The sequence below is a fragment of the Pangasianodon hypophthalmus genome, chromosome 13, assembly GCF_027358585.1.
Source record: "Pangasianodon hypophthalmus isolate fPanHyp1 chromosome 13, fPanHyp1.pri, whole genome shotgun sequence".
NCBI classification, from domain to species: domain Eukaryota; kingdom Metazoa; phylum Chordata; class Actinopteri; order Siluriformes; family Pangasiidae; genus Pangasianodon; species Pangasianodon hypophthalmus.
Window position 1 is genome coordinate 24724865 of NC_069722.1, and position 20000 is coordinate 24744864.

General features: G+C 40.6%; 2 protein-coding genes and 1 long non-coding RNA gene across 6 annotated transcripts in view; 1 reads left to right on the forward strand and 2 right to left on the reverse strand.

The window, feature by feature from the left end:
• rab40c (RAB40c, member RAS oncogene family) overlaps positions 1 to 7303 on the forward strand; it is a 21442-nt gene extending 14139 nt beyond the window's left edge. Inside the window, exons 4-6 of the mRNA XM_034309934.2 lie at positions 510 to 587; positions 1353 to 1575; positions 4522 to 7303. Of these exons, the coding sequence (XP_034165825.1) occupies positions 510 to 587; positions 1353 to 1575; positions 4522 to 4793 (573 nt within the window). The 3' untranslated portion in view covers positions 4794 to 7303. The remainder of the gene's footprint in view (positions 1 to 509; positions 588 to 1352; positions 1576 to 4521) is intronic.
• Positions 1235 to 4653, reverse strand: LOC128319713 (uncharacterized). The gene is made up of 2 exons (XR_008303178.1): positions 4514 to 4653; positions 1235 to 4384 (listed from the first exon to the last, which is right to left on the reverse strand). It is a non-coding gene; the product is annotated as an uncharacterized LOC128319713 (long non-coding RNA).
• The window catches only part of tmc5 (transmembrane channel like 5), a 97279-nt gene continuing 83331 nt past the window's right edge, over positions 6053 to 20000 (reverse strand). For all 4 annotated transcript variants that reach the window (XM_034309931.2, XM_034309929.2, XM_034309930.2 and 1 more), the window contains 14 exons: positions 19529 to 19783; positions 18357 to 18499; positions 18027 to 18174; positions 17173 to 17337; positions 15309 to 15478; positions 14916 to 14991; positions 13699 to 13796; positions 13510 to 13605; positions 13364 to 13439; positions 13131 to 13264; positions 9674 to 9847; positions 8554 to 8632; positions 8308 to 8391; positions 6053 to 7742 (listed from right to left, as the gene is read on the reverse strand). In XM_034309931.2, the coding sequence (XP_034165822.2) occupies positions 7680 to 7742; positions 8308 to 8391; positions 8554 to 8632; positions 9674 to 9847; positions 13131 to 13264; positions 13364 to 13439; positions 13510 to 13605; positions 13699 to 13796; positions 14916 to 14991; positions 15309 to 15478; positions 17173 to 17337; positions 18027 to 18174; positions 18357 to 18499; positions 19529 to 19783 (1761 nt within the window). In that variant the 3' untranslated portion in view covers positions 6053 to 7679. The remainder of the gene's footprint in view (positions 7743 to 8307; positions 8392 to 8553; positions 8633 to 9673; positions 9848 to 13130; positions 13265 to 13363; positions 13440 to 13509; positions 13606 to 13698; positions 13797 to 14915; positions 14992 to 15308; positions 15479 to 17172; positions 17338 to 18026; positions 18175 to 18356; positions 18500 to 19528; positions 19784 to 20000) is intronic.

Consider the following 20000-nt stretch of genomic DNA (forward strand, 5'->3'; position numbering starts at 1 on the left):
GCCATTAATCAATTAACCTTAATTAACCTTATCAACTGAACTGTGAATGAACCAGAGTTTAAAAAAAAAAAAAAAAGGTATTTTCCATCCATCCTTATATAATTGAATTTGATATAAGAAGTAGAATTTTTAGCCATCTGAATTATAAACGTTTTTTTTAAGCCTAAATAGAACAATGACTCACGAACATCATGCTTTACTCATCATTTGACCTTCAGACACAAGCGCCGTGTTCGATGTTGCCAGATTAGACAGAATCCCCCGTAATTCATCCGATTATCATCTTAAGCTAAAATCTATATTTATAGTTTTAACGCTAGTTTGTTGTGTTTTGGTTCCTGTTTCGTAACATCATATTTTCGAACACATTACACACTTGTAGTTTTGCTCGCTGTGTTGAGGTGAAATGTCATCATTTAATACCATCCTGTCTGAAAATGTGAAATGATTGAAAGCTTAAACGTTATTCCAACCCAGTTTCTTGTTTTTTTTTCCCGGGTCGTCTGCAGGGCATCCTGTTGGTGTATGACATCACTAACCGCTGGTCCTTTGACGGGATCGACCGCTGGATTCGAGAGATCGATGAGGTAAGAAGCTGAAGGTGGGAGGTGGGAGGGCTTATCGCACATTTTCCCCAAATAATGCAGGCAGAACAAAGATGTCGTGTTTTCCTTAATTTTCTTAATTTAATGACTTTAAAAGATACGAGTCGCTGAAGAAGTCACTTGTGCGTCCACTGACCAGAGATTTTTGATTTTCAACAGTTCGACTGGTCGATTTTTTTTACAGACGCCATTTTATGCCCCATGTGGCTTCCTCGTTCAGTCGTCATGTCTTTAAGCGTTTTAATGTTGTCTGGTGAAGCCCAGTGTATTTTGGTGTGTGTTAAAGTATTAAATTATTCCTTTGTGACAATCAGAGTCGCTTTGTATCGTAAGAGAAAACAAGCTACGTGTTTATGTTCATGCACAAGTAATGAATTCTGTGCTTATTCATGCCCATCACTAGTGTGTGTGTGTGTGTGTGTGTGTGTACACTGCTGTTAAGTAGAACAGATACCACACACACTCACACACAGTCCTAATCTCTCAGCTCTTCCTGCAGCACTATTGTGTGTATGTGTGAGTATTTCTCCACAGGGACACCTCGAGCTTGAGAAACAGAGGATGGGCGTTTCTCTTTCCTGCCCCACCTCCCCAACACACACACACACACACACACTTTTACACTCAAATGGAAGGAGGAAAGAGTTTTATTTGACCCTTTGTAACAGTAATGACAGTAATTATGTGTTGCAGTGTGTTAATCTCTCTCTCTCTCTCTCTCTCTCTCTCTCTCTGGTGTATCTGCAGCATGCTCCTGGGGTTCCTCGGATCCTGGTCGGGAACCGGCTTCACTTGGCGTTCAAACGTCAGGTTCCCACAGAGCAGGCTCGGTCCTACGCCGAGAAGAACGCCATGACCTTCTTCGAAGTGAGTCCGCTCTGCAACTTCAACGTCATCGAGTCGTTCACGGAGCTGTCGCGCATCGTGCTCATGAGACACGGCATGGAGAAGTTCTGGAGGCCCAACCGAGGTCAGTCACTGCTCGTCTGTGTGTGTGTGTGTGAGAGAGAGAGAAAAGGACACAGGTTGGTATTATGTTTCTCTAGGCCACGCCCCTAAAATTTAGTAGCAGTGATTTAGTACACTCATTGTCCACTTTATTAGGAACATTTATGCAGTTGTCTCATCAGCCAGTCAAGTGGCAGCAGCACAATGTGTTTAATCCTGCAGATACAGGTCCAGAGCTTCAGGTAATGTTCACATCAAACATCAGAAGGGGGGGAAAGTGTGATTTTGGTGACTGTAACTGTGGCGTGGTTGTTTTTCAGAAACTGCTGATCTCCTGCGATTTTCACACACAACAGTCTCTAGAGTTTATACAGAATGGTGCGAAAAACAAAACACATCCTGTGAGCGTCGGATCTTCAGGCTGAAGCACCTCGTTGGTGACTGAGGAGAATGATCAGACTGGTCTGAGCTGACAAGATGTCTATAGTAAGTAAAATAATCACTCTTTACAACCGTGTTGAGCAGAAAAGCATCTTAGAACAAGAACCTGAGGCTGTCATGGGAACAGCTTCACCCAAACTGGACAGCTGGGGAAAAAAAAAAAAAAAAAAAAACAGGTGATTTTTTTTTTTTTTTTCTTTTCCAGTCTTCAGCTGTCCAGTTTTGATGAGTCTGTGCTCATGATAGCCTCAGGTTCCTGTTCTTGGCTGACAGGAGAGGAACCTGATGGGGTGATCTGCTGTTGTAGCTCATCCACCTCACGGTTTGATGTGTGCGCATGCCGAGATGCTTTTCTGCTCAACACGGTTGTAAAGAGTGATTATTTGCGTTACTGTAGACATCTTGTCAGCTCAGACCAGTCTGATCATTCTCCTCTGATCTCTCTCATCAACGAGGTGTTCCAGCCTGCAGATCCGACGCTCACAGGATGATATAAATTCTGTATAAACTCTAGAGACTGTTGTGTGTGAAAATCCCTGCAGGAGATCAGCAGGTTCTGAAAAACTCAAACCAGCTCATCTGGCACCAACAACTACGCCACGGTTACAGTCACAGAGATCAGACTTTTTCTTCATTCTGATGTTTGATGTGAACATTAACTGAAGCTCTGGACCTGTATCTACAGGATTATACACATTGTGCTGCTGCCGCCACGTGATTGGCTGATTAGACAACTGCATGAATGTAGCGGTGTTCCTAATAAAGTAGACAGTCAGTGTAATGCTTCTGCTAAACTTTAGGGGCGGGGCCTCGAGGAACATAAGATCAACCTGTGAGGAGGAGGGGGAGGATACGTCCTTGCTCAAAATTTTTACTGTTACCAACAAAAATAAATATTTTTTTTTTTAAAAAAAGTGTGTGGCGTGCCATTCTTAATGAAATGCCGGATGACGTGGTGGTGCGATGCCACTGAGTTACTGTTACCACCCTGAAGTTGATTAGTTTCCTCTCACAGCATGTCCACAAGTGTTTTATTCCCCTTATACAACAATTACTGTTTTTATTAATTAAATAACACATCCTTTTTATCTGGTTATAGTTACATTTAATGTCGTGGAACCTCAGTGAAACAAGATGGTTCCTGTTCTCGCTTACGTTATAGCAGCTATAAACAGTCCTTCCATCACCAGCCGCTCTTTATTCTCTCTCGAAGCTGTTGTTCGTTACTGAGAAACCGCAAAGAACGCGTAAACTCTTCTGTCCTGAAGATGTCGGAAAAGTTCCAGCTTTACCTCTGACTGTTACAAAGCACTGACACTGGAGACTCCTTACATTCTCCTTACAGAAAACGTCACCGTATCAACTTCCCTGTGAACGAGCTGAGCTGTTACCGTAGAAACGATAACGTATTAGACACCAATGTTATCGTTTCTATGGTAACAGCTCGTTCACAGGGATGCTTTAATCCACTTACTCTAGTCGAGGATCCGCCCTACAAGTCCCCGTGAATGAGCTGTTACTATAGAAACGATAACATAGTAGAATCTAGTACGTTACGGTTTCTATAGTAACAGCTCATTCACGGTGAAGTTTGCTGTAAGAAGAATATAAGTTTATTTAACATTTATGGAAGGAGTCTCCAGTGTCAGCGCTTTGTAACAGTCAGAGGTAAAGCTGTAACTTTTCCAAGTTTTCCGACATCTTCAGGACAGAAGAGTTTACGCTTCGCGACTTCTCAGTAACGAACAACGCCAAGCTACGTTTTTTTTCTTTTTTTTTTCTTTGTCTTATTAATTAGCTTTGAGAGAGAATAAAGAGCGGCTGGTGATGGAAGGACTGTTTATAGCTGCTATAGCATAAGCGAGGACAGGAACCATCTTGTTTCACTGAGGTTCCACGACATTAAATGTAACTACAACCAGATAAAGTACGAGGTGTTATTTAATTAATAAAAACTGTAACTGTGAGCAAATTTCTGTTGTATAAGTGGAATAAAACATTTGTGGATGTGCTGTGACAGGAAAATAATCAACTTCCGCGTGGTAACAGTCACTCCACATCACACCACCCTGTTACTTGTCTAACACGTGAGTCACGAGGCCATTTTATTTCCGTTAACTACAAATAATTTCCAAGATTTCGCAGATTATGAAAAATCGTGTAATATTTTTACGTGTGAATCAAACAAATCACACAATCATGGAGATAAAATGGCCTCATAACTCGCGTGTTAGACAAGTAAGTAATAAAAGTATAAATATTCACTTACCTTTGGCTTTGTTCGTGTCAAATCTTCATCGCTGCATCTGTTTAGACATTAAAATATCGCACAGCTGACCCTTAGCTAAGCCCCTCCCCCTTTTCGCCTTTCAGCAGAAACTGGACTTGTGCTAATTGTAAAAATAAAATAAAAAAAAAAGTAAAGTGGGCGGGGCTTGGTGAAGGGTTAGTTTGTTGTTTAATGTTTTTTTTTTTTTTAAAACCTGTGTTGCCACTAACGTGACTGTCGCTGTGTTTACCTCTCCAGTGTTCAGCCTGCAGGACCTGTGCTGTCGCGCCATCGTCTCGTGCACGCCGGTGCACCTGATCGACAAGCTGCCGCTCCCCGTCGCCATCAAGAGCCACCTGAAGTCCTTCTCCATGGCCAACGGGATGAACGCCGTCATGATGCACGGACGCTCCTACTCGCTCGCCAACAGCGGCGGCAGCAAAGGCAACAGCTTGAAACGCTCCAAATCCATCCGGCCGCCGCAGAGCCCGCCTCAGAACTGCACGCGCAACAACTGCAAGATCTCCTAGCCTGGAACGGGCGGGGGGGCGGGGGGATGGATACAAACTCCGCCCCTAAACGCTCCCTTGGAACTCTCAGGAGGATACGGATCACATCCGCTGCAGTCAGTCACACTTACTACAACACACACACCTACACACACACACACACCTCGCTAAACACGTCCCGCGTCTGTCTGGTGGAGAACCTGCGCAGAGCGATCGGACGACCCCGAGATGATCAGGTTCTTCACTCGGCGCGTCAACAGCATGTTTTTCGGTTCCTCAGAGTTCGCCAGGGATTTCGCTTCTCTCGGACGATGGACGGCTTTTAATAAACACGGCCACGTCTCGCATGCTACGCAACGCCACGCCACACGACACGACACGACGGTCTAGGAGTGCTAGCATAACTGCGAGGTGGCGGTTTCGCTACACGCCACGACGAACGCCGATAGTGTGACTGCATTTCGTTTGATTTTCTTCTTCTGCCGTCAGTCGCTTCTGGAAAAACCACGTGTCACGTCAAGGGCCTCCTCAGGGGACTGTTTTCGCTTTGACTTCATTCGAGATCTTCTGCAATTTCACCTTCCTTTTTTTCCTTTTCTTTTTTTTTTTTTTTTTTTTTTAAACACACAAAATATTGTCTCACATTGAATCGTTGTCTTTTTGGAAAACTTCCCTGTCTACGTTTTTTTCTTTCCCCCCTAAACAGCCCTTGTGCCAAACCATCTCTAATCTAATCTGACGTTTTCGGTTTAGTTTAAAGGAATCCTCCGGTGCTTTTGAGTCTAATCTCTCCACTCTATGTATCGTTCTACAGAGTGTGTGTGTGTGTGTGTGTGATTACCGTGGATAACAAGTTTCAACACGATTCCCTGTACTAAATAACTCTCTTACAGTGGAAGTCTAAGGACAGTTCTGAACTCCTGTTGAACAAACATTTGCAGTACGCGTCTATAAAACACGAAACTCTTCCTCTTGCTCTTCTACATCAGCTGGAACAATACAGTAAAAAGCAGTTCCGGTTACGTGACGCTTTAGTCGATTCCACACGCCATCAGAGCGACGCAGCTATTCGCAAATTCGTCCTTCTGAAAAACAAGGAACAGTTCTACAGAGTTAAAGCTTCACTTTCAGACATGTTTTGCTAGACGACTTCTAAATTAATTAAACAGATTTTATGGTTTTTTTTCTCTTCAGAGCAGGGAATCTTGTTGATTCTTGTCTGTAATAATCTCTCACTCACACACACACACACACACACACACACACGTGGTAGAAAAAGCGCTGGAGTATTTCCTTAAATGCACCGGATCAGTTTGACGCATTTTTTTTTTTATCTTCGTGCCCTCGTCAGTCCCGTTATTTCAGTGTTTCTGAAGCAGTGTTACTCTTAAAATCAGTTTTCTTCACAAAGCATGGTTTCCACTCGGATTCGGAAGAACGCTCGATTGATTTAAAACACCTCGGAGCGCAGAACTTATAAATATTAAAGCACAAACGCTATATCAATACGGCCGTTTTTTTTTTAAAAGAGCAATCAGACCCGGATCGCCAGGACGACCGCGCTCCTAATTATTTTGATGAATTATTTACGAACCCGGTGAAAGGAGCAGCGACTTCTGTTTTAATCCTGATGAATAATGAATTCCCCTTTTTCGCAGACCATCAAGTCACAGCCTCGAAAACACCGCATGGAGTCTTCGGGTTCTCTCTCTATATCTATCTCAGGGATTTTGCTTAAAGAAGAAGAAGAAAAAAAAAATCCAGTTTGATAAAAGTGCCACGTCATAAATAAAACGTCCGCTTCACCTTTAAGCTATTACGCACCTTCTGTGCTGGCGTTCGGAGAGAAACGAATCGAAGCGAAGCGAAGCGGGACGCCTGCACGTGATCCGTCCGCTTTAAACGAAAAGTTAGATAGAATCCGGTGTGAGAACGTGTGTTTGGAGACGTGACCGCTGTTTTCGTTCAGTAAAAAGTTAAACTCCGTCTACAGTCACGTTTTAGTCTGTAACGTTCATTCCGGAGGGCCGTGACGTAGTTAGGGAAAAAAATCCTAGCGTTTTGTATCGTCTTTGTTTTGTTCTGTTACGACGCATCTAGTTTTTAATCTTCGTCTTTTCTGAACCTCTTTTACATGGTTGCTTTTAAAAAAAATCGCTTTTCCAGACGCAGATTAAAACCTGTTAATGAATAAATCAAATCAAGGACAGATACGTTTTGGTTTATTTTAATCTCCAGGTTTAATGCGCGTGTGGAAAACGTCTCCTGCTGTCCTGCGGGTTTTGATGAATAAAATAAAAGGGAAGAACAATGTGAATGCAATGAGCACACGGTTGTAAACACTATTTTTTTTTTTTTTTTTTTTTCCTCCTTGGGTGTAAGCTAAAAGCTGCTGAGTAATTTAAGGAATCATCAAAATGTTCTTGGAACGATGAACCGAACCGTTTTTAAATTATTGTCTGTACAGTTCTTTAGTGTATGAAAAAAAAAAAAATACGACGACTTTTTCACAATAAAAATCAACAGTATCATTTCATTGTTTTATTCCTTGGTTATTTTTTCTTAAATGTGCTACGACGACGCATGAACATTTTCATCTTTCGAAACTAAACATCTTTTACAGCTTTACATACAGTGAAATGATTTCAAGTTAAAGAGCTGCGTAAGGAAACGCTGCCCCCTATTGGACTGGATCCTGTATTACACCCTGAGCCACAGCTCCTGATGATGTTTGTTTTCTCTGTAGAAGAACTGAATTAAGTGTGTTTGCGCAGTGAACGTCAAACCGAGCAGCGTGTCGGAGCTGGAACGCAGAAACCACTAATAACAGACTTCCGAAGCCGTGGCTCACGGGAACCTCGTCCGTTACTCACCGACACGAGGCCACAAGTCTTTAAAAATATTGTCTCACATTTCCAAGGGCAAGGTGTTCATCCAGTTCGGATTGAAGTATGTCCTCTCGGTGAATTCCTGAAGGAGGAAAGAAAATCCCGCCATCACTGACGTGACCACACTCTCTCACCGTCCTCCTAACGCTAAATAAGAGTAAATAACTGCGATATTTTAAAGATCCGTCCAAAAGTACCAATTCTACAAAAAGTTCGTAAACATACCAACATCATTCAGTAGCAACGGAATCAACTGCAGCAAAACCATAAACCACTGATGATGCGAGATATCGTTATCGCTTAGCAGCTGATTGGAAGATAAATGTTATTTGTGCATCTGGACTCTAGAATATATTTCGGAGTCTTACGAAGGATAAAACACCAGTTCTTAAAATGTAAAGTTCTCATTTTATAGCTCTATAATTCAGTACAATACTACAATAATCTCTGTAACATTTAATATTTGTGTAATATTTCACAAACACACTTTTCTAACGTTCTCCTTTCTCGTCGTGTATCGTATATTCATGACTGAATTATCCGTCGTTCTAATCTGCCCAGATTAAAAGTTTTGTGAGAACACACACACACAAGGCCATGAACAGCACCGGAGGTGTGTGAGGTGATGGAGGATGAGAGAGACTCACCTGGGGACTGAAGGCTGCGGCGGCTCGGCTCTGTTTCTGGATGCTCTGTAATCTGTTCAGCAGGAAGGTCTTGTCCTTACCCTCCTAATAAACATGCAGAAGGTGAAGGTTATATGAAGGTAAGAGTGAGAGCCTATCAGGAAATCTGTGTGTGTGTGTGTGTGTGTGTGTGTGTGTGTGTGTGTGTGTAGTACGGGGAAAGAAGTGCTCGAGGTTTTGTTTTTTGTTTTTTTTTTAAGAACTCACATTGACGATCTGCTCACGTAGAGTCCGAATGAGCTGCTTCCTGCCCTGAGTGACTTGCCACAGGAAGTAAGTCAGGACTCTGGAACGGAGGAGGAAGACATGAGCGAGGAATGAACAGCCGTAGTTTAGTTTTATTTTTATTTTTAGAGCAGAAATCTCTCTATAAACCTTCAGACTTTACGGATTAGCGTCATAAAAACAGCACTTAAGCATCATAAAGCCTTTATCTTCGGGTTAACATTACGGAAGCTTGTTTTATCAGACTGGAGTGAGATTGGCGTAAAGTGTCTGGTCAATCCGTTCCACCCGTTTTTACGCACGTCGTTAACACGTGTGATGACTGGAAATGGTCAAGTTTTACATTTCTGACCTCATTAATAGCATAAATGAAATAACATCAAAGCAAATCCTTTCAAAACAGCGAGTTTTGGATCAGTATCAGGTACCGAACTCCACCCAAAGCCCTGATGTACTTTAAACAGTCAGGAAGCCTATTGAAGATAAACACTTTTAGATATTTGAACTTGCTGTGACCTTGTTCCTGTTTGAATCAGTTCACCTGCAGGTTACTGTGATAAATCTGTATAAATCCTACAAACATTCAAACACTCGCGCTAAAGAGAATCTCAGACGGACGGATGGACAACCTGAGAACATAACGTCTCTACCGCTCAGGGGCAGAAAAGCATAAAAATGATAAAAACAGAACCTGTTTATATGCAAATCTGAAGATATAAAAATATTAGATATTAAAAAAAACACCCACGTATATACTGAACCAAGTGTAAAATAAATTCTGTTTGACGGAGGTGCAGAAGCTGGAATCCTTTATCAGATCGTCTCCTGAGCGGCGTTCCAGCTTTTGCATTATGGATGATATCTGTTTTTTTTTTTTTTTTTTAAAGAATAAATTTTGCACCATGTTTCAGTCTGTTTGTAAGAGGTTTAGGACAAAACCAAAAACTGTGGCCTGATGTGACCCTTAAAGACGCTCGCTAGCTAACTAACTATATTTTAATTAAATATCACATATTCGCTTTCAACGTCCTTTGGTTTGTATTTCTAAAATATTTAGATGTAAACTTCAGGCTACAGCGCATCCGAAAGCTGAAGACCTTACAGGACGATGAGAGTGATGAGGTAGAAGAACAGCTCGTTCCTCAGCACGTGCTCGAAAATCCACCAGGCCCACTCGGATCCCGGGATTTCGCGCACCGTCGCCATCCACTGGTGCACGGCCCGGAAGGGCGCGTCCAGACCCTGGAAAGGTCCGCACTGCTCGGACGGCTTCAGGCTGCAACACAAACACACGGGCCGCGTTCAGAACCGTACACACTGTATACTGCTCCGGGGTTTACACACACTATTACACACTGTTACACACTCCTACACACTCCTACACACTCCTACACACTACTACACACTACTACACACTCCTACACACTCCTACACACTATTACACACTATTACACACTCCTACACACTCCTACACACTATTACACACTCCTACACACTATTACACACTATTACACACTATTACACACTATTACACACTCCTACACACTATTACACACTATTACACACTATTACACACTGTTACACACTCCTACACACTCCTACACACTCCTACACACTATTACACACTCCTACACACTCCTACACACTCCTACACACTATTACACACTATTACACACTCCTACACACTATTACACACTCCTACACACTATTACACACTCCTACACACTCCTACACACTATTACACACTCCTACACACTATTACACACTATTACACACTATTACACACTCCTACACACTCCTACACACTCCTACACACTACTACACACTATTACACACTCCTACACACTACTACACACTACTACACACTATTACACACTCCTACACACTATTACACACTATTACACACTCCTACACACTATTACACACTATTACACACTATTACACACTACTACACACTCTTACACACTCTTACACACTCCTACACACTCCTACACACTATTACACACTCCTACACACTATTACACACTATTACACACTATTACACACTACTACACACTATTACACACTACTACACACTACTACACACTATTACACACTACTACACACTATTACACACTCCTACACACTCCTACACACTATTACACACTCCTACACACTATTACACACTCCTACACACTATTACACACTATTACACACTATTACACACTACTACACACTATTACACACTACTACACACTACTACACACTATTACACACTACTACACACTATTACACACTACTACACACTCTTACACACTCCTGCTTATCGTCTACATTCCTTCCTCTTCTGCTTTAAGCCTCAATACAAAATGCTTTTGAGGAAATATAATAATATTAAACATGTTCATTTGTTGCTATTATTATTATTATTATTATTATTATTATGAATTCTCAAATCTGATTGGTCAGAAGGTGTGCGTTATTTTCGTATAACAGCACGGTTCGGACCGTAGTTCCTGCTGTAACATTAACGACACGTTTATATTAACGCGCTCGTTCTAGTACGTTATCGTTTCTATAGTAACGGCCCACGTACAGGAACGCGTGCGCTCGGCAGACCCTCCCCGTGATCTGAGACGTGGTGACATTTTTAGTTACGAGACATTTATTTAACGTTTATGGAAGGAGTCTCCAGTGTCACGGTGCTTTGGAAAGTTTCACAGCTCATGAAACTCTTCACTTGACAATTTCTGGTTTCTCAGTAAAACGACAAGCTGTTTTTTTTTCCCAGAGAGAGAGAGAGAGAGAGAGAGAGAGAGAGAGAGAAGCTGATGAAGGAACTGTTTATCGCAGCTGTATCTTAAGTGAGAACAGGAACTAACTTATCTCTCTAAAATTACACAAGTTACATTAAATCTAACTCTTAAAATATGTCGTACGTTGATAAACATCGTAATCACTGGCAGATCGCTGCGGTATAAGCGGAATAACACACTCCACGCCGTACGGTTCTACAAAAATAATACACGCCCTCGTTATTTTCCAACAGACACTGCAACCCGCAGATTAATAAGCTACTTCACTCTAGATAATCGTCATTTAGTTTGTTTACATAAGCAATAAACGAGCTAAAGTACTTTTTCTCAAATTTCTCAGTTTCCTGGAGCATTTAGATGAAACTCTGCTGCAGTAGAACTATGCTCTTTACATGGTTTGAAAATTCAGCTCCAGTAGTTCGTCTATTTTTGGCGTTTCTCCAAATATTAAAGTTTACATACGTTTACAAAGTTGACATAATTGATAAATTATGTCACAGTATGATTTTCTGAGATATTGCGATATCAGTACGACATTTTGAATTATTATTTTTTTTAAATAATTACAAACTGGCTGGAAGCAGCTTAATCTTTAAAACTGTAACGTTTTTTAAAAAGATTTTTTCTGTTTTTTTTTTTTTTTTTTACATTTATTTATTTTTAACATTTTTTTTGTATATAAAGTATACATTAATAATAACCAATTGCATTATTATTTATAACAAATCGTTTCCAAGCATTCTGTTTCCCAAACTCGATGTAGCTCGGTTTATTTTCGAACACTAAACCACAATCCTGGTGCTGGAGAACTCCGCATCCTGCACTTCTCTTCATTTATTTGTTTATTTGTTTATTTAAATCCTGGGCAGCAATCAGACGGTGCACGCTGTCGTTTACGACTGTAACAGGAGACGAAGCAAAAACGAGACGACCTTTCATGCTTAAACAATAGATTCAGGATTAAATTAAATATTTAACGCGGTCAGGTGGAATAACAGTTCTCCGTTTCAAGGTAGGAGGAGTTTATTTCAGGTGTCTTGTATCTAAAAGTGGAAGGAACCCAAGGTGCGTACGAGCCACGGCGATAAGGACGAGGCCCGTTCTTGTTTTAAGGGAGTTTTCGCGCTAAAAATGTTCAGTTAATAAACACTGGAACTTTGAAATGTAGTTTGTTTTCCACTAAAGTGAGCGGATCGTCATTACAGTGTGTTCGACACCAAGTTCAACCAGCTCATATATAAGCTGCAACCATTTTAAACAAACAAACAAACAAACAAACTGTGGTTAACAATGCACTCATTAATTTGAAAGCCTATTAGAAAACAAAAGTATTTTTTTTCTTTCTTCATGCATCATAAAAATCTTTTATTTATATTGATAAATTCATGTTGTTGCCACCTGCTCATGTATTAGGAAAATTAATCAATTAATCAATCAATCAATTAGATTGTTATTAGTAGTATTATTAGTAGTATTAACAATATTAATAATAATAATATTAAGATGAATAATGAAAAATAAATGAATGAATTAAAACAAAAGTATTTCTGTTGTTGTTTTCCTTCTCCATTTTTTTTTCTTTTTTCAGCGACAGTACCGTGAGCCCCAGGTCCGACTGGGTCCCCTGTTGGTACCAATACAACTATATAACTGTAAACTTTAGCACTGGGCCATTGACTGATGGAAAAAGAACAGCTCCAGGTTCCTAGTACCAAAAGTTCTGGTACTTTGTATTGAAATAACGTCACTTGGACACCCTCCTACCTCCACACGGTGTAGGCCACCAGGGAGAGCGCTCCGACGAACGAGGGGAAAAACAGGAGCGCCACGTAAACCGTCTGCATCTGAGCGGCTCTGCCGGTGTGCTTCGGTGGCTGGCAGTTCATACTCAAACTGACCTGCGTATCAGAGCCGGGAACACGGGGTCAAAGTTCACACACACACACACACACACACACGGCATGCTGAAAGGATGATGACATCATCAGGTGACATACCCTTTTCAGGTAAAAGATTATAAACAGTTTAATGACTTGGATGATGGGAAGCAGCGGGGAGAAGTAGATCCCAATCCTGCAACGAGGAAACAATATTTCAGCCTCGTGTAATCTGACGTGGTTAAAATACGACGACTGTAACGTACCATGCTAGCGTCTGAGCGTAGATGAGATTGAGGACGTTTGTGGCGATATCGAACTCGGGAACGCCGAGGCTCGGGATGCATTTGGTTCCAATTATGCTGTGACGACGAAATGAATAAATGATCGACGTTCTAATGCAACCGTTTTAATAACTAACAAACAGACTCTAAATGATGAAGGACAGGACTTACTTGCGGAGGAACTCTCCAAAGAACGAGCCGAGGAGGCAGAAGATGAAGTCGACTAGAACCAGACGATACACGCTCTGACCCACAAACGATTCCCAACACTGAGGGAGGAGAGAGAGAGAGAGAGAGAAAAAAGAAAGAAAGTACCAGAAACGTTCATTAGCACAGAAACCGTTCCTCTCTAATTGTGTTTAATAAAATGTCTGAATAGAAGAAAACATCAGACGAGGCAGAAGGGGGGAAATAAATAAATAAACAAATAAATAAGACCAGGACCCAGAACCAGATCCACATTAATTAAAAGAGATGAGATAAAATATAAACCTCAAAGCCTCTGACTGCTATGTAGATCCCTACAAGTTAATATAATATAACAGATGGTGCATCAGAGAAACGTTCGTCCTGTTACAGTACGTCTAGATAACCTTTACTGCTTTAAAAAAAAAAAACTCTGAATATATTCAGTCACTCTGTTTAAAACGTTATCCGCGTTCGCTCGGCTGTTCTGTGCCGTATTACGATCTCGTTGTGAATCGCAGACCTACTCGTTCGGCGATGTAGTTCAGAACACAGCTCGGATAGCAGATAGCAGATAGCTAAACGACGAGGATTTTAAAGCCGTCCGGGGCTGGAGTTTCAATTCTATTAAATTTTATTTTATTTGTATAGCGCTTTTAATAATCGACATTGTCAAAAAGCAGCTTTACAGAAATAAATGGATTCACAAAAATATATTGTAACTATGTGAATTTATCCCTAATGAGCGAGTCAGAGGTGACGGTGGTGAGGAAAAACTCCCTGAGATGATATGAGGAAGAAACCTGGAGAGGAACCAGACTCAAAAGGAAACCCATCCTCATCTGTGTGACACCCGATAGTGCGATTATAAATAAATCCTTTCTATTATTGTGTACTATAAGGACAAATAGTGCAATTGAGCGACCAGGAAATTCATCACAGTTTTTGCAAGAAGTCCGGCTGGTTAAAATCTATCCACCATCTCTCGACACAATAATAATGAAAAAAAAAAAAAACCCTTTCACACTTTAGCTATAAACTGTGATTTACGCTTATTGCCTTTAAAACATTTATTATGCTTGCGTAAGAGACTGTACACAGTAGCACAAACACTGCCCCAATATAAGGAATTACTGCCCTCCAGCCAATCAGAGAGGAGTATTTTGCGTAGCCGTGGTAATAATGACGTTCGTTAGACTTACTGAGACGGTATAGGGAACGTCACTGAGCCAGTAGTAGCACAGTATTCCCAGGATGGAGATCTTCAGCAGGACGTTCCTGAGAAGTTAGATTAGATTAGAAGAGAATGAAGTCTAGATTCAACATTTTGTCTGTTTTAAGGCTAATTTAAAAATTAACTACAGATATATAGGTTACTCAGTTACTGCAAATGGGACATTCTAACCATCATATGCTAGTAAAATGGATAATTATATAAGAGGACTATATAGTTAATGGATAATTACAGAGCTGTCAGTGTCTTTGACTTATCCAGTGGGAAATTATAGAGCTGACACTGCCTTTGATCCCATTTACAGTAACGTGAGATCATTTACGTTTTGTTTTGAACGGCTTTGATAGCGTTATTTAGCGACCTCGCGATGCCGATGTAGATGTTGGTGCGGGGGCTGGCGTAGTGCTCCATCTTATTAACGAGGGAGAAGATGAGCGGGACGATCAGGTTGATGAGGGACACGACGACAGGCAGGATCAGCGTAGACGCCTCCGCGTTTAAATCATCCGTGAACCCGGAAATCCCCGGCACCTGGCGGAAAAAAAAAAAAAAAATCAGCACTTATTCATCTTTAAAAATATTTAATATTTAATAACTTATTCATCTATAAAAAATATTTAACGGGCTTCCTCGCATAACAGTACGAATGAAAACAATTAAAAACATGGTATGTAACTTCCTCTAAAATTCATGTATGAGGTTATTTGTTCACCTGCTTTCTGATCTGTTCCTTAAAGAAATATAATTATTAGTAGTAAAATTATTATACGTATTAATATTACATTATAGATGGCACTATATCACTTTCTCTTTTCCGGCACGATGCTAAAACCTTGAGCGTAGATAATATCATCATTCCGATGATTTTATCTTTGAAAACTACTTAAAAAAAAAAAGTTTTGATGCGCAAAAAAAAAATAAAAAATACACAGCTCACAGAAAACGGCAACTTTTTTAACAAATATAATAAAATATAATAAATATAACAAAAATTAATTCTAGGAGAAAAAAAAAAAATTACAGTGAAACTTTTTCAATTCTTTTCCAAAACCAATCCCGTTCTTTGTTACAGGATCGGATCAAATCCATTCTTTTTTTCCCTCCGTTATCTAATCCACTATTTTTTTTTTTTTTTTTTTTTTTTACTAGCATCAGCCCGATATCGGATCGGTGCCAAATCTATATTGTACTATTACTATTATAGATTACTGTATCTATTACCGTATGATTGACAGGTGAGGAAGGACACTATCAGTGTTGCCGACTATTTTCAATGGAAAGTAGCTAAACCCTGCTTGGAAAGTAGCTAAATGTCGCTGAATGACGTCGTGCGTCATTAGCATATTAATGACGTCATCACGTCGTATTTGCATTCTGCGTAATGTCGGCACTTCATAACTGTTTTCTCCCCTAATCCGTGCTCGCAGACTGATTTAATATAAATATATAGCCGAATGTCCAGTAAAGCTGATCTCAGTTACATATTTTCTGTCAGTCACCGAAACAGAACTTACTACATGTTAACCAGAAGTTACTTCCACAGCACTGATAAAATTCCCGTGAACCACGACATCGCTGGACAAAAACCACTCTACGTGTAAGTTAAAGACAGCGTATCGTACAGTGTACAGTCTCTAGATAAACGATCTGAATTCAGTGAGTTCAGGCACTGGAATGAACTAAAGCCGTGTGGTTATGAGTAATATAAGCACATGACAAGAATAAAGTCACAATAATTTTTAAAGTCATAATAAATTTAATACAAAGGAGAAGCTGGTAAGTTCATTCACATCTACGTTCATTCACGAAAGTCGCTAGTCGCTTTTTTGGAAAGAAAGTCGCTAAATCTAGCGACAAAGTCACTAAGTTAGCAACACTGGACACTATGCTTACGATTTCCAACTATATGAAAAACTATATATAAAGTTAAAGTATATATAACCAAACACATGATGCTGAATAACGCGCTAACTCGGTGTTTAGACTCGTGAAGCCGCTTCTGCGGTACAGCTAAACACACTTTATCATCGTGAGCGCACTGGCGCTGGTGTAGTAGTGACAGAACTCACCATCGTGCTTGTGTATCACTGTTTTTAAACATAACGCACTGATTCTACTGATATTAATTAAGACATTGTTCTGTAGAATATATAATCACGTGCACTGATAGTTTTTCAGTACAGCTGTGAGAGTAAAGGTGGAGTAAAGGTGGAGTAAGAGCTCACCAGCTGGTCCTGGCGTGACTGCAGGAAGTAGATGCCTGCGCAGGAGCCGACGGCGAGACCGACGCACAGCGTCCACGCCAGGAGGTAAAGCGCGAGCCGCTTCAGAACGGTGGACGCCGGCGCCGACGCCGCGGCTTTTCTCTGCAGCCGCTCGGATAAAGTCTCCTGCAGAACACGGATGAGAACGACATGTGGTTGTGAGTTCGAATCCCACGACTCTCACCTGACACAGAGAAGCCTTTTTTCTATCCTGTCTCACTTTTAGGTTGTTTTGGATTTAAAAAAAAAAAAAAAAAAAACAGCTGTTAAGTCACTCTGTGTGTCCAATATGAGTTTTTCTTGTTAATCTTATTGTTAGAGTGTTTATTTATTTATGTAAACATGTAATACAACTACAACTGAATTTACTCTTAAAAGTTTTTTTAAACCAAAAAAAAAAAAAAAAAAAAACCTGCGACAATACATTTTTGCTCTTGCTCATTTTTACAATAAAAAAAAACGTATGTTTTTATTTTACAATAAAACGTGTCACGTGTCATAAAAATGATATTTCCAGCGTAGTTATTTATACACAAGGTCGTTTGTGGTCACGTGACGTAACAGCACCAGGAACAGGAGAACAGCAGGTAATATAAGAGTGAATGTTTACAGCACCTGACGCCGTGGCTCTCCTTGTTCTCACCTGTTTGCTGTTATCTGAGACTTTTTTTTTTTTTTGGATACGTTAATGTGTTAATCTGGTTCTTCTAGTTCTGTGTGAAAAGTTTTTTTTTTGAACTGCCTCGTTAAACGTCACGCATGACTACGACCTTAGCACCTCGTTAGATTACAAGATTTATACGATCCTGTTAGACCTTTAACTGGACGGCGAGGTTGTTCTTGTGGTTCTGGATGGCCTTCTCGTTAACCACGCTGAAGTCCCAGCTGCACAGAAGGCGCCAGGCGCCGCCGTAGGCCGGACCGGACACCAACACGAAGTTCTTTTGGAAGGATATGGCCATGCTGAGGACACAGGAAATACAGTCAGGCGTCACTACGCGCTGGATAAAACCTTCAGTGTTTGCTTAATGGTTTTTTTGCATGCTCCATCACTGCTACTAAACGATCATATACATTTACAGCCTTTAATATTCCTGGGCAATTTTCATCATAATACATAATAAAAAGATGTCGCGCTACGTTACCTGTAAATAAGCGACACGCCGCAAAACACCAGGTAAGCTGCTATGGTGAAGAAATAAGCCAGCTGCATGTTGTAAGGAGGCTGAGCTGCAGTAATGTTGCTGTTATAGCCACCGTAAAAGAACACCGTCTGGGTAAAGTAGCCCTTTAACACACACACACACACACACACACACACACACACACACACACTGCTGTAATTCTACAGATAGAGGAAGGAAACAGTGCTCTGTTACACACACACTGTACATTTTCTGCATATTCTGCATAAGTAAGTATATATACACTGCAGATAAATGCACAACTGAACAGAAACGATCACAAGCCCTGCCTCAGTGCACTTTACTGCTCCTGACAGGTTAAAATCTACTACATCACTTTCTAAAAATTATCTACAACAGACTAATGATGATGCATCAGAGTCGACATTCCCTGGCAGAGCTTTTAAAATGCAAAATAACACTATAATAAATGTGATAATAGCAATAATACGATTGTAGATGGGACTGACATTGAATCAGTATGAGTTAGTGGAGGCTTTTAGGTGTGATTATGTTTAAAATAAATAAATAAATAAATAATAAAAGCTAATCAGAGGTGGACAAATCATTAGTCCGGAACCTCAAGCTGGCAGATTTCATGTCAGGGCTTTTTTTATTTTTTAATTATTTAATTATTTTTAATTAGTTTTAGTTGCTCAAAAGACAAGTAGGTTAAATGATGGAAAAAAAAACACTCTACTGAATTTCTTCAGTGTTTTCATTTGGTGCTCATATTTAAACTTATTAAGTTCCTGTTCTCACTTATGCTACAGCAGCTATAAACAGCCGTTCAATCGCCAGCCTCTCTTCATGTTTTAATAAGTTAAAAAAAAAAAAAAAAACGCAGCTTGTCGTTTTAATATAATTAACATAAAGCTGAGATTTGTCTTCCAGACAAAAAAAAAAAAAAAGCTAGGATTAGGAAAGCACACTGGAGCTTTCAGTCGCCCTAAAGAACTTACGAACTTGTCCAACATCATACATCATGACAAACTCACCAGACAATCGCAAAAACCACAAAGCAAACTTCACGTCATTAAATTAAATCACACGGTTTCTGAGTCTTTTTTAAAAAAAAAAAAGCATCCGGAGCAACTCCGCTATTTTTCTGACAGACCCTGAAATGAACTCACGGCTCCTGTGAGCAGCTCCAGCCCTCTGAAGTTCACCGTGTGTGTGATGTTGGGGCTGTGGACGATCTGTGGGATGGCGATGAAGCAGAAATTGATGAGTAGCGAGATGATGTTGAACACGAGTAGCCATTTCAGGAAGCGGAAGTAGGAGAGGACGGAGGTGCCGAAGCGGCCGCCGATCTCCTTCAGAGCGTCCTGCCATATCACCAAACGCTTCCGGGCCGCGGCCACGCCAGCACCGAACCTGCGGAAAAACTGGGGAGAGAGAGAGAGAGAGAGAGACAAAGAGAAAGAGAGAGAGATAAAGAGAGAGAGAGAGAGAGAAAGAAAGAGAGCAAGAGAGAGAGAGACAAAGCAGAAAAAGAGAGAGAGGGAGAAAGAAAGAGAGCAAGAGAGAGAGAGAGAGACAATGAGACAGAGAAAGAGAGAGCAAAAGAGAGAGAAAGAGAGCAAGAGCGAGAGAGACAGAGAG